Source organism: Neofelis nebulosa, chromosome 14 (genome assembly GCF_028018385.1).
Source record: "Neofelis nebulosa isolate mNeoNeb1 chromosome 14, mNeoNeb1.pri, whole genome shotgun sequence".
Classification (NCBI taxonomy): Eukaryota; Metazoa; Chordata; class Mammalia; order Carnivora; family Felidae; genus Neofelis; species Neofelis nebulosa.
Window position 1 is genome coordinate 64,124,688 of NC_080795.1, and position 14,253 is coordinate 64,138,940.

General features: G+C 35.6%; 1 protein-coding gene across 3 annotated transcripts in view; it reads right to left on the reverse strand.

Moving 5' to 3' along the window:
- Positions 1-14,253, reverse strand: part of MRPL13 (mitochondrial ribosomal protein L13) — a 50,395-nt gene that overhangs the window by 6,186 nt on the left and 29,956 nt on the right. For 2 of the 3 annotated variants that reach the window (XM_058698935.1, XM_058698934.1), the window contains exons 6-7: positions 8,093-8,214; positions 5,724-7,546 (exon numbers count right to left, since the gene is read on the reverse strand). In XM_058698935.1, coding sequence (XP_058554918.1) covers positions 7,465-7,546; positions 8,093-8,214 — 204 coding nt within the window. In that variant the 3' untranslated portion in view covers positions 5,724-7,464. Of the gene's footprint in view, positions 1-5,723; positions 7,547-8,092; positions 8,215-14,253 lie in introns of those variants that run through there. The other variant, XM_058698936.1, reaches the window with a different exon arrangement.

A 14,253-nucleotide genomic window follows, 5' to 3' on the forward strand; every position in this document is an offset into this window, starting at 1 on the left:
AAGCTATAAAACATACAGTTTACATGATAGTTCAGTTAGAGACACTTAGTATTATTTATCCCATTAAGATGATTTATTTTCCAGAAGAAAAAAGCATTTGAATTTCAGTTGTAAATCCATGAAATTGGGTATAACTTAAGTGTAATAAATCTCAAAAAACATTTTATTCCCCCTTAGGTCTTATGTCTTTTCACTCATAAATAATATTTGTCAGTATAATGTTTACTCCAACAAAAAATATTTAAAAGATGAGAATAAAATTTGGACAATGGAGTCATCTTAAGAACAATAAAGGTCAGTTTGAGTTTTATGTCACTGCCATTGTATTCATGAAATTATTTAGAATGAGACATTACAAGAAATCTGGTGACATCACATATTCCTTGAAATACAATCCTCTCAACTAAAGATGTTAGCTGTACAGGAGATGGTGAGGCAGAATAATGGTGCCTCTATACTCACTTTTCTAGGCACTTGTACCATGTACCAAATCCTGATAAGAAAAATTTCAATACTGCTTAAAAAAAAAAAAAAAAAAAAAACTAAAGTAAACTCATAGGATTGTTTAAAATTTTTTTAAAAATCAATTTACTGTTTTTTTCAATTAAAATAAATAGGAATTGCTGTTACATTTAATTACCACTTTTAAGTCGTAAGCTCTATTGGCTAGGAATGATTTGATTTGGTTGTTCAAGTAGAGATTATTTTTAATTTTAACAACCAGTCCTAATCTGTTCATATCCAAAAGAACAGCAAAGTTTAGAATGTCTAATTTGAGCAAACTCAGCCCTGGAAACACTGAGGTCTACAGTTAATGCCAATGCTGAGCTGGTTGAAATAACGGGAAAATTGGAATGTAACCCTGCTCCTGAAGTCCAGCTAATAACTTCTGCCTGTGAAGAGCAGCAAATTAAGTTAAATCTTGTAGGAAAATGCCATTATGACTAGACGAGCATAAAATTGTGGAAAATCTTGAAGATGTCTAGATCCCAATTCCTTATGGGTTTTGAAAAGGTAAAATTCCTTCTTTAACGTCTTTATATTAAGCCTCTGATGTGAAGCACATTTTATAAAAAAGACATAGGTAAAAAATTTTTTTCTGGGTATTCATTTAACTAAGACTGAAAATCTGTAGATTATTAGGATTTATAGGTTTCATATCAGAGGGCATGTACTAAGCTGAAATCACTGCTCTCCTCTAGAGCTACAGACTAGCCAGGATGCTCACCGCGGCCCCTTCCCAGTGCCAATGTGCCCACACCTGTTTTCCTTCTACAGAGCAGGAGGTGTCACCCAGAAAACAGTCTAAACTGAATCCTGCTTTCAGCAAAGACAATTAGGGCCAATCACGAGTGTCCTCCTACTTCCCCACTTTTATTCTGGCCATCCTCTCCTTTGCAGGCACACTTCTAACAGCACACTCTAAAGTACACGAACCACCAAGGACATGGGTTTTCATTATAAACATCTCCTTTCAAGATTTATTGAAGCTGAATTTTTCACACTTCATTTGTATACAAAGGTGAGGGTTTTGCTTAAAATAGAGCATTACAGATTTAATGAGTTAGGATAAAATATCTATTTCTTTTCTGGTATTGTTTCATCACTCACTCTGTGGGTGATGCAAAACAATTCAAGTTGAAATTTTCCACATACCTTGATTTTCCTAAGAAAAGCTCTCCTACAGAATTTTGTAAAAATGAAAATAAAAAACGTTTAAAGTGATCCAAGTTTTATTTTTATCATACATAATGAAAAGTTTCCATTACAGTGATAGCATGACAATTTCCATGATTACTGTGGTTTTGTAATGTGTTGGCAAAACTATGATGATTATGGAAATAACTATTGATGCTATTAAAATAAGTTGACCATTTGAAAGCTATAATCCCAGGCCACAGAACTGTGAAGAAAGAACAGTGCTCCTGCTTCTTCTTTGACAAATGAATTTAAGAGCATACCCTACAATCACCACTAGTACATGGCAATCATACATCTATTCTGTACCATCAAGAAATAAAATATAACTTCATAACATATTCTAACATAATTTACGTATCCATGAGATACAGAAGTGACTAATATACCAAGTATATCCACTAACTTAAGAAGTGGAGTGTATAGGCAATACTTCTCATATAAGAAAATGACTTCTAGTTATTAAAAATATTCCATTTTCTCATAAAGATCAGTTTCTTTCCTCCTTGTCTAAAACTGTTTTAAAAATGACCACACCACTAGCCTAAGAAAATCTGACATAAACTGAAATTAGGCCTGAGAGAACATAACGTTCATGATTTAAAATAATTTAAATGAAATCTCAACAACAGAGCTTTTAATTAAGATTAAAACAAATTTTGCCAATCACCTACTGGGTTCAAAGCTTAGTTTTGACTATTGTTATTATGTGTTGTTCAAAAGCTTTTGCCTCTAATAGAAAAGCTAATAAACTTTCATTTAACCAAAAGCTAGTAACAGTTCCAAGTTTAAAATGTACATTTCTACACTATATGCATATTTTAAGTTTTATTGCTCAGGAAACAACAACCAAAGCAAACTATTTTTGTCTCTATTTATTTAGGTGCAATCTAAGTACATCTGTTTCAGTGAGGTCTCTGCAGATTCACCATCAGATCTATCTTGAATAAGTTCCAATTACTACATTCCAAAGGAAGACTATATTGTTGGCTTAGCTATTTTGGGTGGAACGAGAGCATATTTTAAGCAGGCTCCTTCTCCAAAAGGAGAAAAAAAAATTCTCATGAAAGCAAACCCACCAGTAATGAGAAATCCCATTTTCAATGGATTGCACTGCATAGTATGTTACATATTTTAATGTTAATTCTAACATATAATATTTAATACTAGAACTTTGTGAAATGGCAAACTAAAATGGCAACGTTCATTAAGGTGGTCACTAGCTACATGAGGCTACTGAAATTTAACTTAATTAAATTACATAAAACTAAAAATTCAGTTCCTCAGTCACACTAGCTACAGTGTAAGTACTCAGGAGCCACTATATTATTAGATAGCTCAGATACAGAGTTTTTCATCATCGTGGAAAGTTCTATTAGACAGCTCCAAACTAAAAGATCATCTATTTCTCTGACAAGAAGCATTTTGGATAATCCAAAAATGCCTGTTTTTTCCTGGTTATATGCATTCCACAGTAATAAAAACTAACTGAACTTGATGTCAGCTCTTGTGCAGAAGAATAAAGTGTTGAATGATTTATGTTAAATGACTAGTACACCTATATCATGATACAGTCTTTAAAAAAAATTTTTTTTTAATGTTTATTTATTTTTGAGACAGAGAGAGACAGAGCCTGAACGGGGGAGGGTCAGAGAGAGAGGGAGACACAGAATCTGAAACAGGCTTCAGGCTCTGAGCTGTCAGCACAGAGCCCGACATGGGGCTCGAACTCACGAACCTTGAGATCATGACCTGAGCCAAAGTCGAATGCTTAACCGGCTGAGCCACTCAGGCGCCCCAATGATATATTCTTAAACTGTAACTGTATACCCATATTATTTTTTTATTTTACTTTATTTGAGAGACAGGGAGAGAGAGAGAGAGAGAGCGAGAGCAAGCGCGTACATGAGCAGGGGAGAGAGGCAAAGGCAGAGGGAGAGAGGATCCCAAGCAGGCTCCGTGTTGAGCACAGAGACTGATGTGGGGTCAATCCCATGAACTGTTGAGATCAACTCCAAGTGCAGAATCTATGTTTGGTCACATACTTGATTACGTAGCATCTTTGGTATTTCTATTTTTATTTATTTTTTTTTTTTAATTTTTTTTTTTTTCCAACATTTTTTTTAATTTATTTTTGGGACAGAGAGAGACAGAGCATGAACGGGGGAGGGGCAAAGAGAGAGGGAGACACAGAATCGAAACAGGCTCCAGGCTCCGAGCCATCAGCCCAGAGCCTGACGCGGGGCTCGAACTCACGGACCGCGAGATCGTGACCTGGCTGAAGTCGGACGCTTAACCGACTGCGCCACCCAGGCGCCCCGGTATTTCTATTTTTAAAAAAATTTCTATTTTTAAAAAAAACCCTCTGGGTTAGGAATATAAATTCATTTATGGTGGTGTTTCTATAAGAAAATCTGATATGACACTCTTATTAAAAAAAAATTTTTTTTAATGTTTACTTATTTTTGAGATAGAGACAGAGTGTGAGCAGAAGTGGGGCAGAGAGAGAGGGAGACACAGAATCCAAAGTAGGTTCCGGGCTCTGAGCTGTTAGCATAGAGCCCAACATGGGGCTCGAACTCATCAACCTGGAGATCATGACCTAAGCCAAAGTCGGATGCTTAACCGACTAAGCCACCAGGTGCTCTCTGATAAGACATTCTTAGACTTACAGAACTTAATACAGCATGGTAACCTACCAAAATACTTTTTCTGGATATAACTTTCCAGAGCATAATACTGGAGAACTACATACAACTTAAGCACCCTTATATAAGATGCTACAAGAGGCAACAAGAGGCACTCCAGCAGAGTGGTCAGGACCAGGACCCAGAAGCCAGTCACCTTAGGTTTAAATCCCTAAGCCACCACTTACACTCGTGTGATCTCAGGCAAATTATTTTTCTTTCTATGCCACACATTTTCTTATTTATGAAAAAAATGGGGATTAAAAAATCCAAAGACAAACACACATAAGCACAAAGAAACAGTGGAAGGTAGCACACCAAAATGTTAACTACAGTGAGATTATTTACTTCCTTAAGTTTGTATTGTATTCACAGTTCCTATTAAATGAACATTTAATACTTTTTAAATGCCCCAAAGTGAAAGTTCTTAATTGAATGCCTGAATTTACTTGCAAGAGTATTTTATTTGTAAATGTAGTCTGTATTATGCAAAGCCCGTATTATGTGAATTCTTAGTAAAGACAAAATTCCAGGGTGTAAATTTAAGCTAATAAGTGTTTTCCATAAATTAGAAATTAATTTTAATTTGTAGCAAATTGCACATCTCTTTAAAATAATTTTAGGGGCACCTGGATGGCTCAGTCAGTTAAGCATCCAACTTGATTTCAACTCAAGTCACGATCTCATGGTTTGTGGGATTGAGGCCTGCGTCAGGCTCTGTGCTAACATCGTGGAGTCTGCTTGGGATTCTCTCTCTTCCTCTCCCCTGCTTGTGCTCTCTCTCTCTCTTTTATGAAATAAATAACATTAAAAAAAAAAAAAAGAATTAAAAAAATGTTTACATCTTCCTAGAAAAATATTCCATATATGAGGGTTCAGTTTTGAAGATAAATTTAAGTTCCATGTAGTTTAAGTAGGAAAAGGCCCATTGAGTGTCTTGAATAAATGACCATGTAAGTCTCTAAGAAGCAAGTTAAATTAATTCTGAAAGTATAAAAAATTTCCAAGTATAGAAGTCTCATCTCTCAGATGTCAAAGGGGAAAACTGTGAATATCAAAGCATGTAAAACAAATTGTACAACCCTTATTTTCACAAACTACTGATTTATCTAAATAAACCACTACATAACCTAGGTTAAAAAAATGAATTTAAATAAAAAGAATTTAAAACAGACTCGAGTTTTGACAAGAAAGCAAACTATTTAATAGGTATTTAAAAAGGTCAAAAGAGAGACAATCACTTAACCTAGTTGTTAGAATCAAATCACGTCACATAATGTATAGTTTCTGGTCCATGACATTGTCATTGTCAAGCAATGAAAACCAGAATCTAAGGAGTGATGAGAAATGCACTTCTTTATTTTAGAAAGAAATACTTATCATGAGAATGTATCCTGATAACTAGCTGGTAATAGTATCAGATACCAATAAAATCAATTTTTTCAATTTTTTACATCGTTTGTTAATCATTCATTTGATATCAACTGAAAATTGATTAATTCAGAGGATACAATGAAGAGAAACAAAAGAAATAAAACAAGGTGTTTTCAAAGATAGTCGATTTCATCGATTGTAGCATGAAGAATTAGTATTAAATTGGAGCATTTTATTACCTTCACTTTATATCTTCTAGAGATTCTTTCCTAACTTCATTTATAAAAGCCGATACAAGGGTATTTGATTTCTTCATGTATTCACTAAGTAATTGCTGAGTGCCTACTTAATGTGCCAGATGCTACTATGCTCAGCTAAGGAAGACAACACGCAGTTCCCTCACAGAGTCTAGTTAGAGAAAGACAGTCAACAAAAAAAATCACCCTGATATTTTGTTACATTAGAATAAATGCAGTAAATGAAAAGGAAGTGTACAATGAGACCCTATTAAGGGGGTGCTAATCCAGTTTAAGGAGTGTAGGAAGGACTTCTGGAGGAGGTTACATTTAAATGCTTCACCATCTGTATATCCTAGACATGTATCAAAAGGTCTGGCACATAGCATGAACTCGGTAGAAGTTTGTGCACCTGAATTAAATAATTGTTTTAATGCTGTTTCTCCATGTGTCTTAGTGCCTATGACAGTATCTTATACAGAAGAGGTAGCTGAAATATATTTGTTGAGAAATTAAATTAATGAAGCAGTTTGCTTCTATGGAAAGAAAATAGGTTTTGGAATCAGACACAGTTGGGTTCAAATGCAGGCTATATACAAACCTGATGACCCTTGCCTTACCCTTAAAAATAGGAATAATATATCTATGTTATAGGCCTGTGGAGAGAATTAAATGCAATGCACGTAAAATACCTAGCACAGTGCTGGGCAATTGGTAAAGTGTCCAATAAATAGTTACTATAACAAATGTCACTAATAATTACATTATTTTGTTTATCTGCAGATTTAGTAAAGGAGTACCTTGATACAAGTCAGTAAAGTTAAAAAGATTCAAACAGAATATCCTAAAGACTTCTGTGTGGAAAGACTCTGAAGATTATATACATGTAATAACAACAGAGTCCAAGATTAGATTGCTGTGCATACTGACAATCTGGGAAGGCTTATATTTTCACAAGTATGTGATTTCACCTATATTTCACAAACCTATCTGAGTAAAGAGCCAATAAAGGGATATGAATTTTCAGAGCACAGAGGGTAGTATCTGTGGGAAGATGAGCTGTCTTGTGTAGGTCAAGCAATAAGGATGTGTGGTTCTCTTTTAGACCTACTGTATAAAGTCTGTAAATGTCCCCAAGACTTCATTATATGAAGTACTATTCTACGCACTGGGGAGGCAATGACGAACAAGACACAGCCCTTGCTCTTGAAGAGCTAAGTGTGGTAATGACAGAGTTACCCAGCAGGTAATATGGCAGAAGATGGCTGAGCATATAGTCTGGTCTTGATGTTTAGGCAAGACTTCTTATTGGTGATGATATTTGAACTAAGGTCGAAAGAATGAGTTAGAGTTATTGCAGAGGATGAGGCGAGGGGCATGTTGTTTCAGGCAAAGTAATAGAACAAAAGCAAGAAAGAATTAAATTGCATGAAAAGGGTGACAATCTTAAACAAGCTGCTATTATTAGACTAGTGAGGTGGGAAAAACGTAAGCTTCAGAGACACAGAGGATGCCAGGTCACGGACAGCCTGGAAGGCCAGATAAGGAAACCTGGAAACAATCAGATGGGAAATAGTATGTCAAAACTCAGCAGCTTTCCGGACCATAGAGAGAGGAAATTGTGTAGAGGATACCAAAAAGTGTTTTATTATTTTGTTTTTCTATTTGGATCAAGGCTATTAATTATCCAGAATTAACGACTTTGCATCAGATGATATTCTCAGGTTAGTGAAGCAATCTGGAAAATGAAGAATCACTTTGTTTTAAGAAATGACAATTCATTTATCATTCCAAGAGACTACAGTCGATCCAAGTAATGCCATCCCAAACAAAGTATCTAGCAATTATAGGCACCTATGAACACCCCTGCAAGTACTGAGCAAGGTTTAAAGACTTTGAGACTTTTGGTTCTAACATCTACATGTAGAGTTTATTTGCTGTAGAAGATGCAAAGAGTATCTGAGGGAGTAAAAAATAAAAGTTTACTCTTCCCACCCTCAAGGATCTTGTCATTTGGTTAAGGAAACAGGGGATACTAAAGTCAGCTTAAAAAAAATAGAGAAACAGAAACAAAGACAGGAAAGAGAGAAGACTTACGGAGACCACACTCTTGGGAAAGCCTCGATTTCTTCCCTTGTGTACTCATCGAGGCGTCGGGGCACTTTCCGTGGCTGAGGAAGCTCCTCGACTAAATTCTCACGAATATCTTCTGGTATATCCTAGGTTAAACACAATTTAGGTTTATGTTTCTTAAAATAGATCCCTTACTAACAAATTAGTAATACTTAGGAAGTATTAAAAAACAAACAAAAACATATTTACAATGAAGAAAACAGTATCATCTTTAAAACACCATGCAAATCCCCGAGAAGTACATTAATGATAAAAGTAATCTCATTATAATAATGTACCTTATATTTTAATTTTGACAAGCCTATTTCTCATGACAAATTAGACATCTTCAGTTTTAAGGACTATCAAGTCACTAAGTCCTATCTATTTCTTTTAAACCATTTCATTTATTTCCTTCCTTTCAACTGAAAAAAGGCACTCCCTTGGCTGATTCGCACGATTTTTCACCTGATGAGTGAATGCACTGGGTCTGTGGCTTCCAGTGCCACAACCTTTCAGTTCACACTCCATGTTGTTGACAGAAAAAAACTTTGGAAAGTGAAAGTCTGCTGGATCTTTGAGTCATTTAGCCAAAAAACATTTACTGAACTCCTTCTATGAACCAGAAATTGTGCTAGGTGCTCAGAATATAAAAGAAAATAAAAAGATGGGCGCCTGGGTGGCTCAGTCAGTTAAGTGTCCCAACTTTCAGCTCAGGTCATGATCTTGTGGTTCGTGAGTTCGAGCCCTGTGTTGGGCTCTGTGCTGACAGCTCAGAGCCTGGAGCCTGCTTTGGATTCTGTGTTTCCCTCTCTGCCTCTCCCCCACTCACACTCTGTCTCTCTCTTTCTCTCAAAAATAAGTAAAACATTAAAAAAAATTTTAAAAAGAAAATAAAAAGATGATGGCCTCCAAAGGCTTACAATCTCAAAAGGTCATTCCTCAAACCCATGTCCTCACTCCAAGGCCACTTCTGATACTTCAGCCCTTCACACACACCCATCCATGGCTTCGAAGTTGTATTTTGAAAGAAAAACAGAAATTGAACAAAATAAAGGAAATGATAAAATAAAGAGCATGAGTAACCAAAAGAACTTACATTTATATTGTGCTCATGATACAGAAATAGGGAAAGGGAATTGTCTTGTGAGTGTGGATGGCTAGGTTAATTTTGGAGACTCTACTTAAATAATGCTTGGATATCAATATGAAAATTGTCCTATGAGTACTTCTTCAGGGATAGTAAATATATTTCCCTTTTTCCATAATAGCATGTTCCTAAACATTTCTTTTTAATTTTTTTTTTTAACGTTTATTTATTTTTGAGACAGAGAGAGACAGAGCATGAACAGGGGAAGGCCAGAGAGAGGGAGACACAGAATCTGAAACAGGCTCCAGGCTCTGAGCTGTGAGCACAGAGCCTGACGCGGGGCTCGAACTCACGGACTGCGAGATCATGACCTGGGCTGAAGTCGGCTGCTCAACCGACTGAGCCACCCAGGCTCCCCAAAAACATTTCTTAAAAAAAGATTACTATAAAGTATAATTCTCTGCAAAGAGCGTATCATAATTGGGAATCAAATGTGGGCAAGGACACGGCATCAAAATAGTACTGTTTTCTATTCAATGTCTTAAGAATCAAAATACAATTTTGAAACAGCTTCAAAGAATCACAGAGCTCTATGGCATTATAAACTTGTTCTAAAACCTGGTATGGCATAATTTTTATAATATTAAAAAAAACTTAAGTTGGCTTTTTAAAGTTATGGTTTGTATAGGGTAAGTCACTATCAACGTATACAAAATACAACAAATACTACTGACAATGTGTTTCTTCATTGAGAAGCATTGTAAAAATATTTAACATCCCTTCCCCAGTGTATTCAAATCCGTAAGTTTAATTACATGGCACTGGTAAGCAGAGGATGCCTGGACATATTACATTGCTCTAATTTTTCACTTCCTGAAAAAGTCTACTTGCCAGTTTGATATTTATAAAAATTTATGAGTATTTCACACTCCATTAAAAAAAATCCCTATATTATTTGCAAAGACAATTTCAAAAGTTGCCAAGTGCTTACACAGCAGAGGGTGTGGAACATAGTGGGTTAGTAAATGTTTGCTGAATTGAAGAGAATTTTGACTAAAACGAACTTACAAACTTTCCCCATTATTTGAACAATTTACTGAAAGAATGCATTGAAACAGTGCAAAACGAGGAGTGAAAGTTGTTGATTAGGCATTACACATGAAATCTGGAAGAGAGGAAAGTCCCTCCTTTAATCCGTACACACAGAAGGTAACCCAGCCATGATGACTGATGTGTTCAAGATTTAAGAGTTCTCGGGGCGCCTGGGTGGCTCAGTCGGTTAAGCGTCCGACTTCAGCTCAGGTCACGATCTCACGGTCCGTGAGTTCGAGCCCCGCGTCGGGCTCTGGGCCGATGGCCTGGAGCCTGCTTCCGATTCTGTGTCTCCCTCTCTCTCTGCTCCTCCCCCGTTCATGCTCTGTCTCTCTCTGTCTCAAAAATAAATAAACGTTAAAAAAAAAAAAAAAAAAAAAAAAAAGATTTAAGAGTTCTCTACACAGACTGAAAGATTAACCTAAATGAGGAATAAGGAAACGAATGAGTGGATTAAACAGGGGGCAAGGTGATAATATTTGCCTTATTACTTTTTTCAGTTTTTAAAGAAATTTCACATCTATAGAAAAGTTGTGAGAATACAGTGAACACTTCTCTAACCTTCACCTAAATTCACCAATTGTCAAAATAGGACATGTTTGCTTTCCTCCTTTTCACTATATACAAACACACATACACAACTTTTCTTTTTGGCTGAACCATTTGAGAGCAATCTGCAAATATTTCACCCCTAAATATTTCATTATCTATTTCCTAAATTTAAGGATTGTCTCCTGTATCACATTACAAACTCATGTGTAGGAAAATTAACATTGATGAAATATTTTCTACCTGATAATACAAGTGTGTATCCAAACCTCCCAAACTGATCAACTATTGTTTTATATATCTTTTTTTCAGTGTAAAATCCAGTCAAGGGTCACATGCTACGCTTAGTTATTTATGCTGTTACTATGTTGTTGAACACACATAATAAATTCTTCAGCCCAGTCTCTTTGAATACAAAGACTATCCCTGCTTTTTCTTTCATGAAATTAATACTTTTGAAGAGTTCAGGCCAATTATGTTGTAGAATGTCCTTTTATTTGGATTTGTAGGATTGTTTCCTCATGATTAGACTTAGGTTAAACATTTTCGGCAGAACGCTAAATAGTTTGTGTTGGGTCTTCAGTGCTTCATCCAAAGCAGGAAGTACATGATGTTGGTCTGTTCCATATTAATGTTAATGTTTGATCTCTTGGTTATGGTTGGTGTCCACCAGGTATCTTTAACATAAAAAAGTATCTTTCTCCTTTCAAACAGTAAGTACTCTATGGCCTGTGTTTTGACATTGTGTGAATATCTTGTTGTACAATAATCTTTTACCCAGTGACTACAGAATATGCTGATAATGGTAGCTTTTCTAATTTGGCATTATTTCTACATTTTTTAGGTGACATTCTTCTCTAAAGAAAAGCCTTTTCTTTTCCAGAAAGGAAGAGGGAAATTATAACAGTTAAAAATGATTTTTGGACTATCACCATGGGCTCATAGATTTTTGTTTTCTTTCTTTTTTTCTTTTTTTTTTAACGCCTATTTATTTTTGAAGGAGAGAGAGGTAGAACATGAGTGGGGGAAGTACAGAGAGAGAGGGAGACACAGAATCGGAAGCAGGCTCCAGGTTCTGAGCTGTCAGCACAGAGCCCAATGTGGGGCTCGAACCCACGAACCATGAGATCATGACCCGAGCTGAAGTCGGACACCCAACCGACTGAGCCACCCATGTGCCCCTAGATTTTTGTTTTCTATTCAACGTAATCCATTATTTTAACCATTCATTTTGAGGCTTACATCACACAGTCCCATACTTGGTCAGTGGGCACCAATTCAAAATGCCTCCTATGTTCTCTTGATATTTCCCCATCCGTTTTGAGCACTGCCTTACTTTCTGTGACTTATTATTTTTCCAGTATAAACAATGAAGATAATAATAATTGCGTGTGCATGTGTGTACTCCATAATAACTTTGGCCTTTCTCTGCTCCAGACCTAGAATCAACCATTTCTCCAAGGTGAACCAGGTTCTTTTTAATCAGAAATAGCACTTAGAAAACAAGATCTGGGCACTAGTTGTGCTTACTTCTACTACTGCTGTCATTTTATTTTTGAATAAAATCTTAACATGATAACAAAGTTAAAATAAAAAAAATAAATAATCTTTAAGGCATACTCCAAAAACCTTATTCTCTTCCCTATTCCTTTTGTCTTTTTGTGCCCATGCTTCAGTAAGTAGCCATCTTTATTTTCTTATTTATTCTTCCTGTGTTTCTTTATACAGTAAGCAGCAGTTATAATATGTATGTGTGTGTAAACATATGTATATGTATATGCATACAAAAGGTAGTATGCTATCTATATTTTTTCACTTACCAATATATCCTAGAAAGCATTAGTTATCAAATCATAAGAATATTTGGCATTCTTTTTTTATAACTGCATAGTACCCGACTGCATAGATATAACATAGTTTATCCAATTTCCTCTGAATAAATACTGATTTCTATTATTGTACTATTATAAATAATGTGGAAACAATAATTTTGTGTATCTTCAGAGAAAATAGAATGCTGGATCAAGCCTGACTTTCCTTATGTATGTATTCTGTGTAACGTTAACCTAATTCTCTGATTCCTTATGGGTTGCACCTTTTTGTACTCCTAGCAATCTGAGTGCCTACTTCCCTATGGCCTGGACAACAAACTGTGTAGCAAGCTTCTGAATATTTGACAATTTTTTGGGGGAGAAGCGGACTCATTAATTTTATAGTCTGAAATTATTTAAGTAATTTGTTGTAGTTGAACTATCATGAATACTTAAAACATCCACATTCAAACTTGACTGCCTAATAACTAAGATTTTATATCTACATTATCATTTTTTGTTTTTTTAGAAATTATGGTTTCTAAAAAATTGGGAGAGTACAATCAGAAATCGGAGTTTTAGGGGGGCCTGGTTGGCTCAGTCAGTTAGCAGCTGACTCTTGATTTCAGCTCAGGTCATGATCCCAGGGTCATGGGATTGAGTCCTCAGTCAGGCTCCATGAGGAATGTGGAACCTGCTTGAGTGCTTAAGATTCTCATTCTCTCTCTCTCTCTCTCTCTCTCTCTCTCTCTCTCTCCCCCTCCCCTCCCCCTCCCTCTCTGCCCCTCTCCCTGGCTCGCATGTGCTCTTTCTCTCAAATAAGAAAAAAATAAATTAAAAAAAAGAATTAGGAGTTTTAAAACTGTGCTTTCATGAAGGTCATTTATCCTTAGATGATGACACTACTCCCATACTTGTTACTTCAGAGGTAAAGTGAATACTGGAAAATTCTACTCATTCATGCAAAGCAAAAGTAATACATTAACCATTTTGATAAAAGCATGAATAATTTACTCATGCATTGCTTAAGCTAAGTAAATAGAGCACACAGTGATTTAAATCACTGATATAACTTGATAGTCTGGAATTCATTTCCACATTATTCCTCTAGTAGGAACTCTAAGGACAACAATCACAACCATGGTAGTGACAGCAAATAGCACTTACTGTGTCGGGCCCTGTTCTAAGCATTCCACAAATGTTATCTCATTTAACTCTTACCACAACCTTAGCAAGTAGGTACCATCATTTCCATTATACTGATGAGAAAACAGATAATGACATCAGTAAATGGTGATCATAAATTCTAATCCAGATACCTGATTCCAGAGCTTGGACTCAACTATTTTATTATAGAACTTCTAGTGTTTCATTACAGTATACTAAAGAGAAAAGCTCAAGTACTTAAAATAGTTTAACGGTGATAAATAAAAATGTTTTTTTTTCAAGTACATTTTTAACTGAATACATTTTGAATAGGAACAAGTATTCTAAAATTAAATCAAGGAAAATAAATTAGCAACCAAACCTAAGCTATTAATTCACGATTCATGCAAATTTTGCTAATAGTCACATGAAATGTAAATGCAATTCACACATTTTTT